Here is a 24260-nt window from a genome sequence, read left to right as displayed (position 1 = left end):
TATTATATTTTTACGGGCTTCTTATGAAAAATAAACAATAAATTGACACATTAAAACAAAACAAATCTCACAGACATGATTTTCTTAAAATGGATGCAGTTCATATAATATGAAGCATATTTAACTTTTGTTAAAAATCATTACATTGTTTGATAAGAAAAAATAACCTGTGCTTGCACAGCATTTAACTTAATAAAGTACTTAATGTAAGTCAATATATCAAAATAACAAAATTGAAGGTGGGAGAAAAATATCGTTAAAAATATATAATAAAATATGTAGAATATATGTAGTGTGTTATAGAAAACATTTAATAATAATCTATTTTTAAATCTTAATTCCTATATGTATATGAAATTATAATTGATAAAGCCTTTCTCTCACTATAATTATATAATCACACTTGCGCTCAGTTTCATGTACCATTATATTAATTATATAATTGACACCATCTCTGAATTTGCCAATAGTGCTTTAATCTTCAACACAACAAGATGAAATGTAATATTGCAAAATGTTCATAACATCGTATAAATCATCAGCAATGCAATAGCACGATATAATTATTCTTATTACGAATTATTGTATTACAATATATTAAGTAGTTGCAACCTGAGTTAATGATAAAAAGAAATGTTCAGTCCGCTGTATAGCGCATGATCATTGCGAGTGAACATATATTTGAATAAAGTTTCACATTGTTGTACTAGATATATTTAGATTCTGCAGACGTATTTAGGCTGTACTGTAACTATTTAACGTCTGTTTTCCCATTTTTAACAATCTTTTTTTTTTACATCTGCAAATGTAGTTTTCAGTTTAAATAACATATAAAGTCTTTTTTGTTTTCTTTTTATAAAGTGTTTATATTGTTTAGTAAATCTAGATAGTGCTGAAATACCTTGAATTAAGGCATACTCTCAAGTTTCTACAAAATATGCACAGAGTCCTGTACTTTTGCAGAACTGACCATGTTTATTTTAAGTCTGTATACATAAATCTTTTGCAACTTTTGTTTGAAAGACAAATGACGGATGTGATAGAGATTATGATATATTGTATCAAAAGCACTAGGACATGCCGAGTGGATTTTCTTAGCTCGTACTTAACAAGTCAGATCTGTGTAGAAAATCTGGGACGTGGTAAGTCTCCAAATATTGTATCACCGTGGACGCTCTTAGCTAAGGCTTTAATTGAAGCTCGAATATTATTCGGATCTAATGGGTCACTGGGCAGCTGTAATTATATTTTTTTATTTACAACACAAAATGTACTGTTACTGAATCATAATAATCAAATCAATCTAATATCAATATGATCGAAATTAATGAAAATAGTAGGGAAATGCAGCTTGTATAGTATAGTATAGACAATCATTAAGAATTTTTAATATATTTTTTATTTAATATATATGGAATTTTACCTGATCGTCATCTTGATCTTGTGCTCTATGACGAATCATAGAAGGAAAAGCGGGTACAGTGACTGGTAGCGATTTAGCCAAAGTGGAATGACCATCTCGTTGACCTTTTGGCATATGAATCCCTTCGTCTTGGCCCGAATCTGAGAATAAAATATTTTTTCACTCTTAATAAGAAGGAATAACTAAGAGCAGCCAATCGTTAGAGGTTGGGTGCGATAAATTATTTTTTTTATTTTAAATCCGAATAATCCGATTTTACCGTTTAAGATATATATTACCATCAGTGTCAGATTCTTCTTCTGAAGATTGTACTATATTAGGGGTATCTGTATCTTCTACTCCATCGAGGGTAAACATTGTTTCCGTATCAAAGCTAACTGATCTGGGACGTGGTAAGTCTCCAAATATTGTATCACCGTGGACGATCTTAGCTAAGGCTTTAATTGAAGCTCGAATATTATTCGGATCTAATGAGTCACTGGGCAGCTGTAATTATATTTTTTTATTTACAACACAAGATGTATTGTTATTGAATCATAAGCAAATCAATCTAATATCAATAGTTTAGTACAATTAGTACAAATATATAACGGCTTTTTCTTTTTCGTACTTTCATTTTGTAAAGTTCATTATAAATTAAATATGTATAACTAAATATATAATAAACTAAATAAATATGTATAAGCAATAAAAATATCCATAAATATCCAATAAAATCCATAGATACTGCAATAAGAATATCTACAGATGCTCAACATATGATGAAATGTCAACAATATGAACAAAAGGCTTACATTAGCGGAATTAGAAGAATGCTTAGAAGCTGCCTCGTGTTTAACATTCGAACCAGCGAAAACTTTTGTATCATCTAATGCTACAGTGGACCTTGGACCATCCACCATATTAGCTGCAGAGGTAGTCAGAGTATTCTTAAAGCTGTCAGGAGTTGTTGGCGGAGTTTCTATATTATTGGTTACTCTATTTGTCTCTTCCCCTTTACACATTAGTCTAATATGGAAAAAACGAGTCTTGATTACTATTACATAATAACGGTAATATAGCACATACTTGCGAAATGCTAGCAACGAAAGATCATACTTTGATAATAGCCTATGTTCGTTGTGTGCTCTTTCACGAAATTGTTCCAACAATTGATACTGTTCCGCAGTAAATGCACGTATTTTGTCTTCTATCACCGCCGTTTGACGTTGCACAGCTTCCTCTAGTTGCCTTTGTAATCCACCTAGAGCCACTTGAACTGTATTAGGTAATTGTGATACTGCAAAAATGAAAGAAGAAACATTCAGGTAACACTTTGTTGTAGTTGGCTCATTTTAAAGCGCAATAAAAAGAGATACTGTTATACATGCACATGTATGCACACGGTATTCATTCACCAGAAAATTTATTAGGCTGTTGTAGATAGTCATCCAAGTCTTCCACGTAGTGATCAATTACTATTCTGAATACTGGGCTGTAATCTGGATTGGACTTTAATTTACTTATTTCCTCAGATGATAACTGAAACAAATGATACAAAGTATATTAAAGCTTGTCGTAACTATCATATTGAATAATGCAAGAAATATCAGGAGATATAGATTAAGAAACAGCACACTGAAAATTTTTGTGTACCATTTCTAAATAAAAAATTCTAAATAAAAGATATTTGTGTGAAAAAATACTTCAGGTTGCTAGAGCATAAATTATAAAATGTTCCAAATACTATATTTCTTCTTAAAAAATTTATATAGTTGTAAAATGACTGTAGTATGAAGCCCAATTATACATATACTAAATTATTCCATATGACCAATCTCATGTTACAATCATTTTACAACTGTTAATTGATCTTCAAAGAAAAAATATAGTGTTTGGAAGCATTTTACAAATGTGCCTTAGCAACTCAAAGTATTTTTCCATGCAAATACCTTTTTATTTAGAAATGGCATGCAAGAACTTTGAATATGTGTTTTCTCATTTCTAACATCAATCATTAATCATCAATGACAATTATGAGTTCTATGACGAAATATCAGAATATCTTAAGTTTGAAAGCTATTATCAATTAAAAATTAATAGTATAAAAAACAATACATGAGACTTTTAATTGTTTACGTTATTGAGCAAAGGTATATCTTTAATTGATTTCACATGCGAAGATAATCATTCTCGATCAGATCAGTTACTGAACTTATCAAATTGCATATCTTTCAATGTTATATTTTCTTGATAGATAAAGAACGATATATGACACAAACAACCATTATATAGTAACCAATGGATATTATCTAAAATTTATAAAATGCACATTAAACTTAGTATTACAAATAGAATATGAATAGGCAAAACAGATTTACATGTCAAATAAGATAAATTATCATCTATGTCACAACATGTGCACGAACCACTTTGATAAACATTATCACTTCGTTTTGCATTTATTATATAACATAGATGAAAGACTATCATTTGTGATATTCCTTGTACTTACAACAATATTGCTATTAATAAGGACTAAAGCAGCACCATATTCCCTATGGATAGCATGAGTATACATTGAGCAATTGTAACAACGATGTATAATCCATGATCCAACATTTTTTATTTCCACCAAGCTAGATTGTTCTTTAGTAATAGTCTCCAATCCTAGTACATTTGCCAGATTCTACAAAAGATACAAGATCAATGTTCATTAGTATCGCAAAATTTATTACTTTTAATTATTTTTAATTGTAATCAAATTACCAAAAATTGAATTAAAGCTTCCTATAATCATTAATATATTCAGTGCGTGTTACATAAAATGCATTTAAGTCATGAAAGATATACACAAAATATGAAAGATAAGCAAAGATCGCGCGGAACATCGTGTTATCGCGCTGCTAAGAAAAAAGAAAATACAATATTTGGAATCAGTGCAATTTCAACGAGTTCGTGCAACGAAACTCGATCTCACGGCGCGGAAAATTAAATAATAATCTATGATTACCATTAATATACCGACATTGATATACCGTAGTAAAATACGAAAAAAAAAAAAAAGAAACGAACAACGCAAATTTGTCCGTAAGCCGGTATGCCACGTGACATTCGCGAAAGTATCTTTCTTCTCCTTTTTTAGAAGATATAATCGTCGTGAATTCTTCTCTCTCTTCTCTTCTCTCTCTCCTCTCTCTCTCTCTCGGCGCTGAAAAATAATAACAACATTTACTTCGCGAAAGAAGTCGTCTGCGCGTTCCAATTCCGTCAGCTCGAACTTATCGATGTCGATAGGCCGCAGTTCATTGTCTCTGAACCTGATGGACACATTCAAACATTTGCAAGTGATGTGCATCTTTGGATCGATCGGTACCGACGGTGAACAAACAACAACTTTTGACCTCTCGCAAACTCCACTTTTGTTGTTTCCTCGCAGAAATCGGAAAACACTCGACGTCGGTCAGCCTCTTTCGTTTCCTTCTTCCAAATTCGTCCCACTCGGATCTTTCAGGTAAATTGATCACAAAGGTCGTCGATCGCGCCGATATATCTCGCCGCTAACAACTTAATCAGATAAAACAAAGATTGGCTGCTGTCGTGCACTGCTCTCTCTCTCTCTCTCTCTCTCTCTCTCTCTCTCTCTCTCTCTCTCTCTTTTTCTACCCGTTTCTCTCATTCACTTGCTCACTTCTGAAGTCGATTTAAATCGAGAGTTCTTGATCGACTGAAAAAAAAGCAGCAAAAACGCTAAATGTGACAAACAGCGAGTAACGATACGAACAACCGCTGCCGCACGACTGTGAGAACTCACGAAAGCTGCTGTTTCTCGGAAGATCGATATAGGAAAGCCGATGCGACAAAAGATTCTCTCTCTCTCACTCTTCTTGTTTCTCGCTTTCCCCCTCTCTCTCTCTCTCTCTCTCTTTTGTGATGTACGGTGCGAGTTACCTTCAGTAATTTGTCCGTCTGGACAATCTAATAGACAATTTGTGTGTCTGTTAGGCGATTCATGAAGAGATCCCAAAGATTTTGGCGGAGGTACTAAAACGCACGAGACCGACGAGAAAGAGCATGCCCCGCTCCGGTTGTACCGATAATTTGCTTTCACTTCGGTGTTTACATAGAACCGGGGAACCAGCGCACGTCAGAATGCTTGCGTGAATGTCGCACGATCTCACGTCGCCGGCCTCTCTCGTTGATACGCATGTAGCGAATGAACGGCGCAGGGGGGAGAGGAACGGGAAGGAGAAACGGTGGCTCAACGCGACGAGTGTTTGTGAAAATTTCGGTAGCTCCGAGCGACTAAAAATAAACGCGATTTATGAACACGATACACTCGACGATCGTAGGTACGCAAAACACACTCGCTAGTCAATTGATCGACTGGCGACTCGTGTGACAATGAGTACACTCTCGACGACAAATATGCTCGCGGACACTGAAGTCAATCGTTGTGTTGTCGCGGGCCATTTTAACGTTGCTCGATAACTTGCTGCTTTGCATGGAACTTCGAAAGCAACGGATTAAAAGAAACGCAGTCATGATTTACGAACAGTTGCCGATATTCTCGCCTCATTCGTGTCAAATTTTCAATTTTCAAACGAGAATATGCTTTAGCATCGACTGTTCCGTTCTGTTGCACTTTTTGCACTTCCGCTCGATTCTTCCGTCGAGTCTAAATATAAGACTGTTTTCTTTTTGCTTTAAGATAAAATATAAGAGAAAATAGTTTAAACTTGGAGACGTGAGAAATTTTAAAAAATAACTGTTAGTTATTTTTAAAAGTATCTGCGAAGACTGATAGTGAACTGTTAGAACTAAACTATATTAAAACAATCCTGGATAGACAAATTGTCTGCATATAGAGACTGATATACTTTTAATTTGAGAATTCAAAACTTAACTGTTCCCGTTTTCAAAAAAACGAGTCACTGTTCTGCAAACGGTGGATTTAGAAATAGGATCGAGATCAGGATGTGTAACATTGAATAGATCAGCTACTTCTTGATATGATCTAATACGGTCATCAAATCCTCGATAAATAAGTAGCAATATTCTCTCTTTTTCGGTCAACATTTTTCAGAGAAAAATGTGATATTATAATCGGAAAAAGAAACAAAAGAGATAAAGAGCGAGATACGAGCGAGCGCAACTCGTTTTTAGAATATGTGGACCGAGAAGCATTTCTGACCGCACACTCCGCGCGGTACACTTTGGGTAATGCTAATGTCGGCGGTACTGTAACTTTCAAGCGTCATAATTCGAAAAAAACTTAATAAAAAATGACTTCATTATAGTATTTTGAAAAGCTCTCGAGATAAGCTACAAGAATTTCCAATAAAAAATAGGGGGTTCCATTTAAAAAAACAAAGTTGACCTTCATATGACCTTAGCAACGCCACCTATGGTCAAACTGATACAACTACTAAATCGATCTTATTAAGCCCTCCAACTTTTGTATCAAACATTTTTTCGTATCTTTCATATTTTTCGAAATATTTCAGCGTTCCCGGACTTTTTGAGGATTCTGTATATATACATATATATATATATATATACATATTCTCTCTCCATTTCCTTATATATGTATATATAAAGAAATAGAAAGAGAAGAAAAGAATTATAAGAAAACGCAGTTTAAAATTAAACGAATTGATATCGAGCGCCCTGTATAATATAGTAGGCATTTCATCCTGTTGAGAGAATTATAGTGACATAATCGACCTTGCGGTATGATATTCGTTAAACTCATTAAATGCACGTTCTCGCCAGTAGCCCTGTCGATTACCACGCGTTCGTGTATAGAATATTTATTTTCAACTTTTACAGTCTGTTACTAACGATTGTGACGATGATTTTAAATTCGATACTCGTATCATAATTCTCACAAGAGATTATATTCGTGTTATTTCAAGTGTTTAAGTGACGTGAAAAGTGAAAAGATAACAACGGAGAGCTGTCCACTAATGCGTGACGTCGATAAATCAGAGTTCGATAATAAGAAACTCAAAGATACAGACAGTTTAGATTTGTCATAATAATTTTCTTACATTAAGTTGTCATTGCAAATGTACATTCATATTTTTATATACATATGTATAACATAACATTGATAAAATATTGATTATATATAAAAACATCAACTTACATAAATTTTACATAAATACAAATATTACAATATCTATTGAATGTAGCAGAATATGTGTATATATACTGCTCAAAAGAATTATGACATAGATAATTTATTGCCGAAAATTGGCCAAATTTGACTGCCGATTACTTCGCGAAAAATTATTGTAGACTAATGATTTTCTTTTCAAAATGAAGCTTGAAGTCTCTACTTTAAGAATGTATCTCCATTTTTTGCATGCGATGCACCCCTACCCCTGTAACCCGTGACATCTGAGGGCATGTTTGGTATACTGAAAATCGCAAAGTTTGACGGAATGCACGGATGTGGACAATTTTTTTTCGAGGACGCCGTTTGAATCGTCATAAAGTTCAAATCTTCCTCTTCAATTTGAAAAAAAAATGGAGTCGCTACAATTTTTTTTCGCAAAGTCACAGCCCTTCAAAAACATCGTTGTTTCTTATCTTCGGGCCAAGTATCGGCCGGCGGATTAAATAACTGGAAATCATAGTAGAATAACGGCCAAAGTGTTTGTTGACATACGCACGTAAGCACGCGCGCATGTTTTTTAGCTCCTGGCTCGTGTTTTGACCACAGTCAACATTCCTAGCATCGGCAAAAAAACTCTCTCCGTATTCTCCACGGCTCTGTATGATTTCTGAAGCGCTGTAACTTTGCGAAAAAAATTGTAGCGACTCCATTTTTTTTTCAAATTAAAGGGGAAGATTTGAACTTTATAACGATGTAAACGGCGTCCCCGAAAAAAAATTTCTACGTCCATGCATTCCGTCAAACTTTATAATTTTCAGTATACCCTCAGAACATGCCTTCAGATATCGGGGGTTACAGGGGTAGGGGTGCATCGCATAAAAAAATTGGAGATACATTTTTAAAGTAGAAACTTCAAACTTCATTTTGAAAAAAGTGGTTAGTGTACAATAATTTTTCGCGAAGTAATCGCCAATCAAATTTGGCCAATTTTCGGCAATAAATTATGCCATTATCTATGCCATAATTCTTTTGAGCAGTGTACACAGGGTGTCCCATTTTAATATTCCGCCCCAAATAACTCTTCAGTATTGAAGTTTCAAGGAAAATGATCTGAATAAATGTTGTAGGGATTTAAGTGAGCTATCTTATGATGACCTTAACTTTGACCTCTACTTTCAAGGTCATTTGAAGATCAACTTGCATTTTTTAAACGGGAACCCTTATTTTTTATTAACTTTTTTTCTACTAATTAATTTGAACAACTTTTGTCTAAAACATTTTTTTATTTGTCTAATATTTTTTGAGATATTTGAGGAAAACTTGATAACTTTTTCAATATTTAACTTACGATATCTCGCTAATTATTTGTCGAAAGAGAAAGTACTAGACTTTCTTGCTTTATTTAGTCTCAAGAATATATTGTTATAACATTTGATGATTTTGAAATTTCCAAAAGTCGGTAAGTTAACAAAAATCAGGGCGCAATTATAACAATATATTCTTGAGATTAAATAGAGCGGAAAAATCTAGCACCACTTTTTCTTCCGATAAATAATTAGCGAGATATCGTAAGTGAAATATTGAAAAAGTTATCAAGTTTTCCTCAAATATCTCAAAAAAACATTAGGCAAATAAAAAAATATTTTAAACAAAAGTTATTCAAATTAATTGGTAGAAAAAAACATTGTAATAAAAAATAGAGGTTTCCATTTAAAAAATGCAAGTTGACCTTCAAATGACCTTCAAGGTCATGGTCATGATCAAATTCAAGGTCACCATCAAGTCCGTTACTCGATTTTCTACAACTTTTGTAGTTAAAGTTTTTCATAAAAACTTGATACTGCAAAATTATCCGGGGGTTCTGGTATTTTTAAGACACACTGTATATATTCAAGATGTAGGAATGCTTGTACTAGAAAGACTATTTAAAAGATGCTTTTTCCTCTTCACTTTTTACATTACTTTTTTTCATCATCTATGTTCAATTTAGAAATTTCCTCCTTCCATCTAAAGTACTCGTTAAAACGAATTGCGGCATATCTGAAAAATAATAAAATTTATTGTAGTAGCTATTTACAAAAATAGTCCTTTTTTCCTAAATCATTTTATATCGGTATACTTTGTTAACAAAAGCAATTTATTTGTAAACAATCAGTGGTACTAGATTTGTTCTTGTGCAAAATTTTCTTCGTATTTACTTACTCCAGAAAGTCGAAATTGATAGTGGAATGTTCACTTTGAATCAGAGCCCAACAGCCCCAAAAATAATGTGGTAAAGGAGTGAATTTAACAACTTGCTGATGCAATTTATCAACTTCTTTTTCAGACACATAATTCGTCGTATTGTATGATTGTAAATATTCTTTTAACCATGCTTTTCGGAACTGTTCGTCCGGATATAAAGAATAATTTGGTTCTTCGATCCCTTAAATGTTATATTTAACATTTTGTATAATAAAAAATGACGTTAGATTACATTAGAAATAGGATAAATTAAAAATACGTAAACGTGTGATTACCGGCAAATTCCGCAAAGTGATTAGCAATATCGAATGCCTGATAATTAAATGCAGTGTATTCATAATCGATAAAAACAACGCTTTCCTGCTGCCGGTTGTACAATATGTTTGTCAGTAAAAGATCATTGTGAGCATATATCACAGGACTTTCCATTATTGAAAGTTCTTCCTTCAATATTTGATATTCTTTTTCTAATATTGCATATGGCTGTATCAGTACCTCAAACCTTCAAGTGGATATGCCAAACCTAGTTACCATTTGAATATATTTTATGTACCGCAGGAGCAATAAGAAATTCTGTGTAACTGCTTACTTTGCTTGTTTAAGAGGGTCAGAAAATTTTCTTGGCATAATTTCCATAAATTTCTTTGTCTTTTCCCAAATACATACTTGTTTCGATATATTTTCATTTTCAATTTTAAGAGAATGCATTTCAGCCAGGCGTCTCGCTATTAATGGATATATTTTTGGATCTCTAACTGTTTTCACTGTCAGTGTGTCACCCTCCAAGAATTGATAGGCAAATCCATTATTAAATGTAGCATAAATGCAGTGAGTATAACCAGCCTTATTCAATATCTATACAAAAATAAGTATTATATGCACTGATTATCATTCATCATAATCAAATTTACTATCAAATAAAATAAATATATACAAACTTCAGTAGCTAAATTAACTAAAACCAAATTCTTTAATATTTTATTAATCTTTACCCGAATATTTTCTATTTCGCTTTTTCTATCAACCAGCAAATCTGTATTGTTACCATAGACTCTAATCAAAACCATATCTATATAATGATCCAAGTACCATATTCCTACTAATTTATTTGATATTCCGTCAGTAAATATCTGAAACAAAAGTGAAACGAAATGTCATAGTATTTTTCCATTGGTTCTATTTAGCAAAAAAGTTACTTAGTAACTGTTGTAAAATTCGTTAATCTAATTGGTGTATACTCTTAGTCTTGGTTGAATCTAAGAATTTACAAATTTTACAACGGTTTTCAAGCATCTTTCTTTAAACACAATTATTAATATTTAAGTTATAAATAATCAATGTCAGTTTCATATATCTGAATATCTTTCGTCTCTTATTAAAATTTACAGTATTACATAGTTTTACATAAGAAATAAATTAATTATTATTAAGATATACTATTTCAATATTTCAATATTGTTCTTTTATCATAAAGACAAGAAATATGCTTATCTTTGAAGAATTCAAACCGGAACATATGGAAACATTAAAGTAAATAAGCACATAGACTTTGTTATCAATAGGTACATTATAATTATGATAAGAACATGATAAGACCAATACAAGTATGATAACTTATTTATAAGCAAAATATTAAATATGATATTTAAAGGATCAATGAACTAGATTATTCTTTATATGTGAACAAAGAATTTTGAAGAGTGTGGTTAAAAGAATATTTACGATCATACAATGCAACAAATATGTTTGAAAAAGAAGTTGATAAATTGTATCAGCAAATTGTTAAATTTCCTTCTTTCCCACACTTTTTTTAAGATTCCTAGGGTTTCATTCAAAGCGAGCATTCCACCATTGATTTTAACTTCGTAGAATAAATAGATAGTTATGAAAAATTTTGTACGAGAATAAGTCTAACACCAATGATTAATCACAGACGAATTATTGTTATTAAAATAATGAATAATAGACAATGAAACCTATCTTGTATAAAATTAAAAAAAAACTCGACACAATATACGGCAATATATATATATATTTTATATTTGTTGGTTTGTATTATAATATACAATATACTATTTGTTATAAATACTATAAGATAAAGTATATTCAAAAAGATATATTATTTCATTTTCATATTATTGGTTTTATCAGAATTATAAAGTTATTATTATAATAGAAATATAACATTTTTATTAAATCTGTTGAATATCACATTACCTTAAAATGCAGTTGCTGTAAAAACCATGATGGTCTAATCTTCTTTATAATGTCTTTAGCGCCTTCAATAATTCTATTTTCATCTACTGTAATGTCAAGATGTTCCTCCATAGTTCAGTATTGTCTATAACATATTTGTTATTTAAATATTAATCACCAATCTAAATACTAAAAACACAATAAAATTATAAAGATACAAAGCACAGATTTAAAATGTTTCAGATAAAATAAGTCTATTCTATACAAGATGTGAATATTTAGCAGACTTATAAAGTATTATTATAACATATTGAATACTGTTTTACTGAGAAGTTTAAGTTTTAAATGATTATATTAAGTTTTAAAATCTACTTAGAATAAACTTATAACCGTATTATCATTTAATGATGGAAATTGCACAAGAAATTATTGTAAAATGTATACATCCAATTCCTACGAATGTCGTATTGCAACTAGGGGAAGTAATATGTATGTCATATATATATGTCTTTACTGATAAATGGTCTAGGTAGATATAGTAGTACAGTCAATTAGTTTAGAGAAGTAGAGTTGCACCATACTAAACTTTGCATTTGTTAAAGTAATCTTTAGAATTGATTTTATATACATGTTAGAGAACTTTTTGACTAAAATTTCATTTAAATACTCCTATGTATTAATAAATAAATGTACGCACTTTGTAATTCTATTTTATTCATCATAAAATATTTCTCATATGTTTCATATGTATCATGTACATTTTTAAAGTGAATGTACTGCACACAATGTACAAGAGTCTTATATAATCGACAGTTATTTAAAATTACCGATTATTTGGTTTTGTTTGTGCCACGTTAGCGTCATAGAAAAAACATCGTCCTTCACAATTTACATTTATATGTTATTCATGATGTAATAGAATATCTCTCTCTCCTTCTTAAAATTTTATCAGTAATAGAAAATCGTTAGAAAAATTGTGGATAAATTTATACAATCGCTGAAACATCAAAAGTAAGAATATTTTTTCATTTATTATATTTAATATTTAATTAATATTTGTGTTTTTAGGAATAAATATACACAATATTTCCCTTAATTATGCGTAAAATTAAAATTACGTTATTAATCACTAGGAACTAATTTAATATCACATTTAACACGTGATTATCCCTCGATTAATCACGTGTGCTATCACTACGCTTTCTCACTGACTATATTGTAAAAACACCTGTTTTGCTAAAACAGCTGTGAATATTCTCGCATGTCATATTGCGCACGAAGCCTGCGTTCCGATATCCACCGCTAGTACTGAAAATCTATGATTCATGTTATGTGTATTATAGATTGTCAGTACTAGCAATGAATATAAGAATGTAGCAAAATCACATAATCGATTGTTAAATATGCAGTTAAATTCAAACGTGCATGCAACTTCTGGCAGTTATGACACGATTCCATGATACAGAACATATGCGCAATGCGGAATTCGCGAAAAGCTCGTGATTGGCTGCGTTCAGTAGAACAAAATGATCAGTGAGCGCTTAGTGATTATTGTCTGTGATTGGAGCATTCTTTTAGATTCTTCATAGGCCCAGAAGAATTTACCAATCAGGAGCGAGAATCACTAAGCGCTCACTGATCACTTTGTTCTGCTGAACGTGGCCATTGATATTTGACCAGTTTTACGTTCATTCCATCGATTTCTATTCATAAATTTTCATTTTATCTACACTGATTATACGAAATTACTTGTGCGTTTGTGTATGTGTGTTAATAAAGAAGACAAAAATGCCGAATGTTTAGCAGAGGTCTATAAGAATATTATTAAAAGTTATTTGAATTTTAAATAACAAATACATTTTGAAAATCCCACATTCGTTAAAATTCGTCGACTACATATTTTCAATTATATTTAAAGAGTAATATGAAGAAAGTTAGAAACGTGTAATCGACACATTTTAACGATTATGGAACTTTCTAAATTGTATTTGTTATTTAAAACTCAAATAGTTTTTGATAACATTCTCTTTTCAGAGTAATATGATCACTCAAATGCAGGACCAGTTATAACGTCACCAACTCAAATTTTTCTTATCTAAATATGGGTCTGTTCCGTTTCACGCATCGAGCGCATTAACTGCATCGAGAACCGTTCCGTTTCAGCTAATGCGTGCATTGGTGGCGTATAGAATTCCCTAGAATCCCCCCACCTCTATCGTATTAAGCGCGCATGAGCGCGCATCAGCTACTACAGCTCGGATTAGAAGCAGTTGATGCGGGCATGCGCAGATTAGTATTTATAATCTTTTATATAATCCTATTTAAACTATAACAACGTGACGTAACGACTGATATATTTAACGTACCGATATTTTTTTATTTTAAACATACAGATAATCACAGATACGTACAATGGACAAAGTCGACAAAGTTGAATTCCCCGTATTAGTGGATAACGAAATGATTACTATATTTCTCGAAAAAGAGATCGCGTTAAGAGCATCGAAAGGTAAAATTGAAATTTTTAAGTTTTAGAAACAATTCAATTGTATTTTTAAATTAATGCATGTGTGTGAATATTTTTCTACAGATCAAGATTTCTTGATAAAATATAGACTCACTACTACTACTGCTACTACTGCTGCTAATTCTGTTGTCATCATTCACTAATGAAAATAAGGCTATTGTTGTCAATGTTTCGATGTCCATTGTGACCATGGTAGCATCCATTTTTCCTTTCACATCAAACGCATCAAAAGTTGTTCCGTTTCCAAAAGCGCATAGTGCTGCGATTCTGTAACTCGTTATTGGAGTTAACGACAGTTTCGTTATTGTTGCGCAGCTTTTCTACGATATACAAAAGCTGCGCAACGATAACGAAAGTGTCGTTAACTCCAATAACGAGTTACAGAATCGCACCATAGGCGCATTAACGAAAACGGAACGATATCAATGTGTGCAACGCATTGGTTGCGATCGATGCGCTTGATGCGTGAAACGAAACGCAGCCTATAATTCCCCAAGGACAAGTCACTAGAGCTTACCAAGGTATAGTCGCGGACATTAAGGTTGTCACTTTTTTTTTAATGACTTTTGGGACGCATCCCGACTCGAAAAAGATGAGAGCTGCTGCTCCGCCTGCGGAGAACGCCTGTGCAGTAAAGCCAGCGGCACACGGTGCTTGTTTTCGTGCTAGATTGCTTGCTGGATGAAAATACTGCGTTCTGATTGATACATTTTCGAAGATGGATGGGAATACACCAATCAGGACGCATTATTTTCATCCAGCAAACAATCCAGCATGAAAACAAGCACCGTGTGCCGCTGGCTTTACTCACAACGAAAGGAGAGAAATGAAATATACGTGGTATGATATAAATATGTCAACAATCATTGCGTTCAGAGGAGAAAACCGCTCAGTGAACGATTAGTGACTAAAAAAATACGATTTCACTTAAAATTTAATATTCATACCAGTGATGCGATTCTATAACTCGTTATTGAAGTTAACGACAGTTTCGTTATTGTTGCGCAGCTTTTCTACGGTATATAAAAGCTGTGCAACGATAACGAAAGTGTCGTTAACTCCAATAACGAGTTACAGAATCACGGTACTGGGTATCTATTATGGAACTCGTCGGAATCGATTCCGACAGGAATAATTCCGTTTATCGACGGTTACCTTATTATGGACAGTCAGATTGTTTACGAATTGATCGGAAATTTTCCGAATCGATTCGGAAACTTTCCGACACCTCGTGAGGAAGCGGAAAGTTATTCTATCTTTATTGCTCATTACATGTACAAGGATTGAATGACGCGTTAACGCTGATCGACACGCTTCCCGAATGCATCTTTAGTAGGCACCACATAGATGCGCCTTAAGCCCGTATCAGATGGATTGGGATTGAGATTAGATTGAAATTTGACCAATTGAAAAAAAGAAAATAATCTCAAGTATAGTAAACTTACTCCTGATTGGTTAAATTTCAATCCAATACTCAATCCCAATCCGTAGTCTGATACGGGCTTTATGATCTCAACGGTCCTGAGATCGTGAACCGCGACCGTCAGTTGCTTGATCCGCCGCGCGGTAAGGGGAGATAGGAGGTTCCCGAGAATCGGCCGAAAGTTGTAAACTTTGCCGAGCTTTGTCTTGAACAATATTTCCAGATGCAGGCGGTGTTCCTCTTTGGAGGTAGAAGCAATTAGTACGTCGTCGAGGTATGGATAACAGAAGCTTAACCCCGCAGTAATTTCATACAAATCATGAGATTGCTCATCGATAATGAGACAAGGACAGAATAATGATTGCCATCCTTTTCCAACTTATTATTATCGTATTTGTGTATAGACACGAACCAAACGGCTTTATGGTTACCATTAAAAAAGGTATTACCGGACGTAGTTTATACGCGCAGAAGGTACATCGGAAATTGCATAAATAAATAAATGTCACTTGATGTTTGTATTAAACAAAAGGAGCTTAAGATGCGGAATAAATAGAAAAGCTTTTCACTAACTATCTAAGCACTTATAATGACATGAAAAAATATTTGTTGGAATCTACATAATGTTACAACTATGTGTCAGCATTCATTGAAACGTCCGATGATTGCCGTCAATTGTCAGTTGTAAACGTTATAATTATCGGCAAAATATCGGATTATATACATAAGGAGATTATACAATCATGAATATTATATCTAATCGTGTCACATCGTATGTAAGTTTAAAAACATTAAATATACGAATTAAGATAAAGCTTTCTGACAAATATAAAACGTAAATATCGCTTTAGGTTAAGCCATTCTTGCTTATGAGAAATATATCAATAAGTTGTTCAAGACATAAGGATAAGTTTCAAGATTTAATTCATCCGGAGGGTCGAGAACCCAGCATTCCACATTATGTAGAACGTGAAGGAGAGAATATAGATCTCAAGAGAGCACGGTAGTGTAATTTTTTTGTCTTATAAGGAGCAATTCTAATATTAATCTAGTATAACTTTTTAATAATATCATATTTAATAGTGTATATTACAAAATACTTATTTATCAGTCACCATTTTATAATATGAGTTTTTATAATATGATTAACTACAGTCAGTATCTAATGTCAGAGTAATTATTTGCATAACCTCAATTCATGTTAAGTATGGTTTACTGATAGAATTGATTGTCAATATACTTTGAATAAAATCTAATTACTATTATTTAGATTGACATATCAGTCTCGTAAGCGTGGAATGTTGGAAAATGGACTACTCCTTAGTACATTTGCAAAGAAGTATTTGAATACCTTCAATGATAAACAATTAAGATTATATGATCACCTTATAAATTTACCATCAAATGATTGGGATATATTCTATTGGGCAACTGGTGTTAAGCCAACTCCACCTGAATTTGATAATGAAGTGATGGATTTATTAAAAAAGCATATTCAGAATGAAAATCGGGAGGCTAGAATAATGCAACCAGATCTATAAATATAAATAGTTATGTAGTAAATTAAGTAAAAGATAATATAAAATATATTAGTAAAATGTGTAATTTAGTTTTCAATATACATTTACCTCAATAAAAATTATTATTATTTACAAAAAGCTAATTATAACAATACCAGTGAACAAAAATACTTTCATCTACAACATAAAATTAAACATTTGGACAGTCTTGTTTTATAATTAAAAGTATTTAACTATTGAACTCTAGTATGTGTTCTAATTGGTTTTTTATATTTTTTATATCGGCTTTTGGAATTGTTAATTGTGAATCTGCAGAATCTTGATTGCTTTTATTTGTATTTTTATGAAAAATATTTGTTATTTAATCACAAATTTAACCACAATAAAAGATGGTTTCTTTATTTGAAAAATTTTAAATTAATCTTTAATTATATATATTATTACATATATCCATATAAAATCAGAAATATAATGTTATCTTAATAATTTACCTATTTTTAAAGATTGTAATTGTATGTTTAAAAATATTGAAGCATATTATAAAAATTATCTTACATAAATATGATAGATTTGATTTTCAAGTTGATGTCGTGTTCATTGTGGATCTGTTTCTGATATTTCGTGAATATTCTAGTTTACTTATATACATGTTTTATTAATGTTATATTAGTGTTACATACATGTTTTATTAATGATTAAAAGATGAAGTAATGTGGCACTAAAAATATTGAATTATTATTTTATGATATAACTAAAATGCTATATGGGGAGATACCTTTATCCTCATATTTTACATAAATTATGTTATCAATCAAATTCCACAGAGAATATATGAAAATCAGAAATAATAATTAACCAATGTCTATATATCTATTAGGATTTTCAATATAATGTTTCGTTTGGCTAAAACTAGCAAGCCCTACTATTTTTTTTGTAGTTGCATTTTGTTTTGTTGCTGTTTTCGAACCTCTAGAAGAGCCTCTTCCTCTTCCTCTTAATGTACTGTAAAATTGAATAAAAAGTATATTAACATAATGTAAAAAATGTTTCACATTATATTTGGTTCTTTATAAAATTTATAACAAAATTATAATATTAACGCCTATTAAAGACATTACGAATTTTCTGAACAATCCAATAATATATATAATATATAACTACACGTTTCTCTAGTTTCTCTAGAAGAGATATTAGTATTAACCTAACTTTTTTATATGTTATATAGAAAATTATATATGTTACCTTGAACCACCTCGTTTATATCTTTTACTAGCATTTCTGGAGTTACTACTAAATCTCCGCTTCTTGCCACGACGAGAATTACTGCTGTTTCTGTCAGAGAAGTTGGAATTGTTGTCATTCCAACTACTTCCATCATCATCACTTTCCTGTTCTTGTTCCTTTTCCTTGTTTAACAATACTGCAGGTAATAAAATAATGACATAAATATTTAATATGATATATAATGTTGATATCTATTATATATGAATATTATATGTACCAATCTTTTCTGCTGCATATTTTCGTGTAATATCTAAAAGAGCTTTGCCATATTTAACAAAGTTAGCCTTTGTAACATGTGGAATTTGCAACATGGCTTCTTCAGTATCTGGTAAACGTTGGCTCATAGCTCTAATTGCTACCATATTCATAATAGAAGAAGCAGAAACATCCAGTGCACCAGCGATCCCTCTTATTATAGTCATTAATTCGGTATAACAACGATCCTGCAATTCTCTTATAATACCATCCACTTCTTTTGTAACTGTTGCTTTTGAAACTGTGGCTACACCATTTGTAATTTTATCCGACAATCTTATAGGGATTTGTAGCTATATGAAATAAAATAGACTCGAATTAAAATGGTACTATGTAAAGATATATTGCTAACTTACCTTTATGTCATTTTTTGTCATAAGTTCACTCGCCTTTGGCCCAATTTTTACATATGCACAAGCAATCTCATTATTAATGTACATACTTTCAAGTAAATATTCCTGAAGTACCATATGATGTAAAAGTCGTTCTATATCGCCTCTTTTCCATGATTTACCACGACCATATAAAGCTTGATTGTTAAGACCTACAGTTTACAATGAATTATTTAGTCACGTCAAAAATATAAGTACCAATCCAATTATAGTGCTACATATAACATGCCAAACCTGATTCTCTGATTTTTTTAAGATCAGATCCTTTAAAAATATCTGTTAAAAGTATTAATGTAAGATTGCAAATTTTTCTATTATTGATATTTCGTACAGTTTTCATAACTTCCTTCGCATCTTCTGTTACATCTAACATTGTAATCTCATCCTAAAAGTATTCATGAATTAACAATAATGTCTAATAATCGTGTATTTGTATGTATGTATATATATATATATATATATATATATATATATATATAATTATTTATCTTAAATAATTACCTTGCATCTACAATTATCGCACGCAGTTATTTTACTTGAGGCACACTGCTCTCTATTAAATACTTCTCCGAAATAATTAAGTTGTAATGATCTACGACAATCTGTAGTATTTTCACAAAAGGCCACCATCTTAAATAAATTATCCATATGTGTACGAATGACCTGTGGATTCGAATTATCCATTTCAATCATTTTTCTGATTCGATGCATATCCGCATAATTGTAAAATAAAATGCAATCTGCAATCTCGCCATCACGACCAGCGCGGCCACTTTCTTGATAATAGCCTTCTATTGATTTTGGCAGAGCAGCGTGTATTACATAGCGCACATTGGGCTTATCAATACCCATTCCAAAAGCTATAGTCGCACATATTACATGTATCTAAAAATATATTTATGTGAAAATACATTATAATATAAAGTATATGAAATATTAAAAAAAAGAAGAAAAAAAATATTCGGATAGAATATACTTCATCTAAAATCCATTTTCCTTGACAGTTGTTTCTCTGATTATCTGTTAGGCCGGCATGATAGCTCAAAGCTTTAATACAATTTTTCTTCAAATGCGCAGCATAATCCTCGCAGTCTTTGCGAGATAAGCAATATACGATACCGCAGACATTTTTGAATTTTGTCTTTATCATAGCTACAACCTCATCAGAGCAATTCTTTCCTTTCTTTGAAATTATGCTGTACCTTAAGTTAGGTCTATTGAAACTCGACATAAACCTAGAAATATAACCAGATTGTTTCCAGTAAGATGTATATATTTTATGCAGAATAAATTTATATGTCAAACATACCACTTTGGTTTAGTCATATCCAGTTGATGTAAAATATCTGTTCTAACACGCGGTGTAGCAGTTGCAGTTAAAGCCATTGTTGGTACTTTAGGATAATTTTTCCTGAGACACTTCAATTTCTTATAATCGGGTCTAAAGTCATGGCCCCATTGACTAACACAGTGTGCTTCATCGATGACAAATCTCGTCAACAAATCTCTCTCGTATAAAGTAGTCATAGTATTACAAAATTTCTGTGAGGCAGATATTTTTTCTGGTGTTACATACAAGATCTTAAGAGCAGGTTCTTTTTTGCAAAGTTCTCTATACACTGCTTCTGCTTGTTTGTCTGTTACAGAACTAGACAATTGAGCTGCAGGAATCTGCAAAATTTGAAATCAAAATTATTTAAGAGATATAATATGTGACAACTTAAATAAGATATATAGTAATTGTACACTTAAACATTTTCTTACGTCAAGTGAGATAAGCTTCTGAACTTGGTCTAAAATAAGACTTTTCAATGGTGAAATAACAACTGTTAGTCCTGTGCTCAAAAGTGCAGGTAATTGATAACAAAGAGACTTTCCACCACCAGTCGGCATTAATACAAAGCAATCAAATCCCACTAATGTTGCATTGATAGCTTGTAATTGATTTGGTCTAAATGTATATAATCCAAACTTTAGTCGAAATATCTAAAATAAGAAAAGAATATAATTAATGCTTTATGTAATGGAATTTTTGTAATTATATTGATGTTGTCATATATTGCAATAACCATCATATCCATATAAATAAAAAATAATGAACAATTTGCATACCTTTAATAATTCTTGCGAATGTTGATATGTTAAACCATCAAATTCTCCACTAACACCATCATTTTTATAATCACCGAGAAATATTCCACTTTCTACCTTATATTTATTGGTTTCTGATTTTTTCTTATTATCATTCTTGCCATTTTGCTCATAATTAATGTCGAAGAAATCTATAATTAGAATAAAACAAACAATAGTTGACAAATTATGAACATATAATTGCAATGAAGTAAAATGTCAAGCATAAATGTCAAATATAAAATATGTACCTAGAAAATCCTCATCCATATTTATATTGCAATCTTCTCCCAGAGGTGGGAATTGTGCGATCTGTTGTGTTAATGTTTCAGCTTTTACAGCTTTCACAGAAAACGTTTGAGTTATTTATAAAATATTTATTCTATTAATAATCTTGAATATACCGGAAATATATATTATTTGCTTGTATATATTGTATATATTGTTACCTGTATTATCATGAGGTTTGTTGATATTAATCCACTTATCTGAACTATCATCGATGTTATTTTGCATATATATATTTCTTTCATTGCTACTTGGAGTTCCGATATTGCTATTAAATGTATCTTTAGAAACATGTTCAGAATCTATTGAAGAATTCATTGTTCTGGACATCTGTTGATCCTTTTCCCACATCTCTTCTATTGTTTTAGAAACATCAGTACTTAATACTGCTTTGACAGGTCTCTTCAGTTGGAAGGTACTTTTTTTAGTCGTAACCACAATTTCAGGAGATTTACTTGCTGATGTAATAAATTCAAAGCTACTATCACATTCTTTTGTGCACGATTCTATTACATTGGTTGACTTTTTATGAGATTCTGAAGTTTTAGTTGTCAAAGCATTTGATGTATTAAAATTGTCATAGTTACTTATCAGAGGATTCTCAGACACACATGTAGCTGATATCCCACCTGATTTTGATAATATAGATGTAAAAGCATTTGGAGACTCACTTCCCTCACTTTCTTTTTCTAAACGTGATATTTTTGTTTGAACTAAACGCAACTTAGCTTTTACATGTCGATGCAAACCTTGTAACTTCTTAAAAGAGTCTAAGTCAAATTTCGGAAATTTTTCCAACACCGGTAACGGGATCGACTCAAGCGCAACGCAAAACTTGTTTAGAACTTCTATTTGAAGATCTTTCAAATCTTCATGTCTTTCTACTAACTTATCTTTTGTAGCCTAAACATAACAGACAAAAATTAGGAAAATAATATTTAGTTTAAATACTTTTGTTATAACTGATATTAATATTTGAGATGAAACTTACAGGTATCTCAGACATTACTGGTTTCTTTTGTATAGATTGGATCCATGGATCTAACTGCTTATTTAAACCTAAATCTTTTAAATTCAATTTAATATCAGGTCCTATCCATTTCTTTGTTGGAGATTCTTTGCTGCTGTGTTTTGAAAAGGAGTTATCAGAATCAGAATCCGAAATAATGTTATTTTCCTGTTGCATATTAGTGATATCTGTTCAGAAATGTGTAAACAACTACATTCCGTTACGTTGCCACACTTGCATACTATTCGAGTCATTGATCCAATGCTGTACGCAGGCGAGCATGTGCTGCTCCCGCCGGCGCCCCGCGCGTATCCACTCCCTAAGGGCAAGAGCACAGGCTTTTGCATAACACATAGGGCAAGAGTACAGGCTTTTGCATAACACATAGGGCAAGAGCACAGGCTTTTGCATAACACATAATACATAACACATAAGAGAATAAACCAATTAGTTTTCTTCATTTTCCTCCTCAGGACAGAAATGAAGAACTCTGATTGGTTGATTCTCTTATGCGTGTGTATTATGCGTTATGCAGAAGGCTGTGCTCTGGCCCTGATTGGTTAATTCTCTTATGCGTTGTGTATTATACGTTATGCAGAAGTCTGTGCTCTGGCCCTAACGCTACGTGGCGCGCTCACCGATTCCGCTGCTCGCAGCTAAGATTTGGCCTCCCGGGTGATAAAACCGAGCGCGATAACGAGCCGCGCATTTTCGTATGGCCCAACGCCGATTGTGGCAATCTCTCCGGTGTCTGGTCTGTGCGACTTATCGTAGCGTCCATCTTTACCGGACCTGCTTTTCCTAGTGCAGTTTTGGCGTGTAATAAATATATGATTCGAACCACCGCAATATACAATCTGCTGAGTTGAAAGCGATGCCGATGTACCCTTGCTGGGTTGGCTTTATGGTCAGAGTTTCGATTGTTCAGATTTGAGTTCTCTGTGTTGCCACGCTTTAGGAGCAGGCTTTGTCGCCTCCGTGTGGAACGGGCGAACTCTTTTTCCAAGCGTCCGTCCTGGCTCTCAGGAACGGCGTGGCCGTCTACGTTGGAGTTTGCGAACTCTCTCTTTTCAAGTATCCGTCAAGGATTTTGGAAATTTCAAAAGCGACGCGATCGTTTCTATGAGAACTCTGAACTCTCGTCCCAAGCATCCGCAGGATATTGGCTAATCGCCCAGTGCTGCGATTCTGTAACTCGTTATTGGAGTTAACGACAGTTTCGTTATTGTTGCGCAGCTTTTCTACGGTATACAAAAGCTGCACAACGATAACGAAAGTGTCGTTAACTCCAATAAGGAGTTACAGAATCGCGGTACAGGAGCGACTCAGTCGCCTCCAGCGTGACAGAGCTCTCACACTGAGAAAAAAGTGTATGATATTTGAAACTATAATGATATAGTAACTAAATTATAGTCCTAAATATCATATTTATAGTAAGTATTACCATAATATCGGTAGTAATTACG

At 32.4% G+C, this 24260-nt stretch overlaps 4 protein-coding genes across 9 annotated transcripts; 1 reads left to right on the top strand and 3 right to left on the bottom strand.

Annotated features, from left to right (window-relative positions):
- Positions 1–704: 704 nt before the first annotated feature.
- Positions 705–5809, bottom strand: PRAS40 (Proline-rich Akt substrate 40 kDa). The gene is made up of 8 exons (XM_025301996.1): positions 4638–5809; positions 3918–4091; positions 2821–2944; positions 2522–2702; positions 2218–2431; positions 1702–1909; positions 1424–1563; positions 705–1236 (listed from the first exon to the last, which is right to left on the bottom strand). Exons 1-8 carry the CDS (start codon positions 4758–4760, stop codon positions 1114–1116), a joined length of 1287 nt encoding a protein of 428 aa, XP_025157781.1. The 5' UTR covers positions 4761–5809; the 3' UTR covers positions 705–1113.
- Positions 5810–9262: 3453 nt separating this feature from the next.
- On the bottom strand, positions 9263–13453 carry eas (ethanolamine kinase 1). Of its 4 annotated transcripts, none has more exons than XM_011152150.3 (8): positions 13085–13453; positions 12794–12963; positions 11988–12111; positions 10763–10900; positions 10360–10625; positions 10046–10272; positions 9729–9951; positions 9265–9566 (listed from the first exon to the last, which is right to left on the bottom strand). In XM_011152150.3, exons 3-8 carry the CDS (start codon positions 12096–12098, stop codon positions 9485–9487), a joined length of 1047 nt encoding a protein of 348 aa, XP_011150452.1. In that variant the 5' UTR covers positions 12099–12111; positions 12794–12963; positions 13085–13453; the 3' UTR covers positions 9265–9484. The 4 variants fall into 4 exon arrangements, with proteins under 4 accessions (XP_025157796.1, XP_011150454.1, XP_011150452.1 ...); XM_011152151.3 differs by having other exon boundaries at positions 13195–13453; XM_025302011.1 differs by lacking the exon at positions 12794–12963 and having other exon boundaries at positions 9263–9566; positions 13195–13453.
- A 2584-nt stretch (positions 13454–16037) lies between these two features.
- LOC105189815 (succinate dehydrogenase assembly factor 2, mitochondrial) lies at positions 16038–17500 on the top strand. Of its 3 annotated transcripts, none has more exons than XM_011152155.3 (4): positions 16038–16190; positions 16321–16692; positions 16768–16919; positions 17187–17500. In XM_011152155.3, exons 2-4 carry the CDS (start codon positions 16660–16662, stop codon positions 17455–17457), a joined length of 456 nt encoding a protein of 151 aa, XP_011150457.1. In that variant the 5' UTR covers positions 16038–16190; positions 16321–16659; the 3' UTR covers positions 17458–17500. The 3 variants fall into 3 exon arrangements, with proteins under 3 accessions (XP_011150457.1, XP_011150456.1, XP_011150455.1); XM_011152154.3 differs by having other exon boundaries at positions 16038–16358; positions 16449–16692; XM_011152153.3 differs by having other exon boundaries at positions 16038–16692.
- A 644-nt stretch (positions 17501–18144) lies between these two features.
- Positions 18145–23703, bottom strand: Blm (Bloom syndrome helicase). The gene is made up of 14 exons (XM_011152156.3): positions 23433–23703; positions 22777–23113; positions 21947–22688; positions 21749–21838; positions 21480–21649; positions 21132–21353; positions 20677–21038; positions 20344–20602; positions 19869–20252; positions 19602–19752; positions 19332–19519; positions 18938–19268; positions 18679–18856; positions 18145–18438 (listed from the first exon to the last, which is right to left on the bottom strand). The coding sequence occupies exons 2-14, from the start codon at positions 22969–22971 to the stop codon at positions 18288–18290; spliced, it is 3423 nt and encodes a 1140-aa protein (XP_011150458.1). The 5' UTR covers positions 22972–23113; positions 23433–23703; the 3' UTR covers positions 18145–18287.
- Positions 23704–24260: the final 557 nt, after the last annotated feature.

Source organism: Harpegnathos saltator, unplaced genomic scaffold (assembly GCF_003227715.2).
Source record: "Harpegnathos saltator strain DR-91 unplaced genomic scaffold, Hsal_v8.6 scaffold462, whole genome shotgun sequence".
Taxonomy (NCBI): domain Eukaryota; kingdom Metazoa; phylum Arthropoda; class Insecta; order Hymenoptera; family Formicidae; genus Harpegnathos; species Harpegnathos saltator.
This window is presented reverse-complemented; position numbering and strand designations above follow the sequence as displayed.

Excerpts from the sequence above, each read along its gene's own strand:
- PRAS40 (XM_025301996.1), bottom strand. The coding sequence starts at position 4,760 with ATGCACATCACTTGCAAATGTTTGAATGTGTCCATCAGGTTCAGAGAC. Across the intron at positions 4,092-4,637 it reads CAGACGACTTCTTTCGCGAA|AATCTGGCAAATGTACTAGG; the intron begins GTAAATGTTGTT and ends TATCTTTTGTAG. Across the intron at positions 1,910-2,217 it reads ATTCTTCTAATTCCGCTAAT|CTGCCCAGTGACTCATTAGA; the intron begins GTAAGCCTTTTG and ends ATATAATTACAG.
- eas (XM_025302011.1), bottom strand. The coding sequence starts at position 12,098 with ATGGAGGAACATCTTGACATTACAGTAGATGAAAATAGAATTATTGAA. Across the intron at positions 10,901-11,987 it reads TACAGCAACTGCATTTTAAG|ATATTTACTGACGGAATATC; the intron begins GTAATGTGATAT and ends CTTTTGTTTCAG. Across the intron at positions 10,626-10,762 it reads GCGAAATAGAAAATATTCGG|ATATTGAATAAGGCTGGTTA; the intron begins GTAAAGATTAAT and ends ATTTTTGTATAG.
- LOC105189815 (XM_011152155.3), top strand. The coding sequence starts at position 16,660 with ATGAATATTATATCTAATCGTGTCACATCGTAT. Across the intron at positions 16,693-16,767 it reads CTAATCGTGTCACATCGTAT|GTTAAGCCATTCTTGCTTAT; the intron begins GTAAGTTTAAAA and ends ATATCGCTTTAG. Across the intron at positions 16,920-17,186 it reads ATAGATCTCAAGAGAGCACG|ATTGACATATCAGTCTCGTA; the intron begins GTAGTGTAATTT and ends ACTATTATTTAG.
- Blm (XM_011152156.3), bottom strand. The coding sequence starts at position 22,971 with ATGCAACAGGAAAATAACATTATTTCGGATTCTGATTCTGATAACTCC. Across the intron at positions 19,269-19,331 it reads TGACAAAAAATGACATAAAG|CTACAAATCCCTATAAGATT; the intron begins GTAAGTTAGCAA and ends TATTTCATATAG. Across the intron at positions 18,857-18,937 it reads ATATGCAGCAGAAAAGATTG|TATTGTTAAACAAGGAAAAG; the intron begins GTACATATAATA and ends TATTACCTGCAG.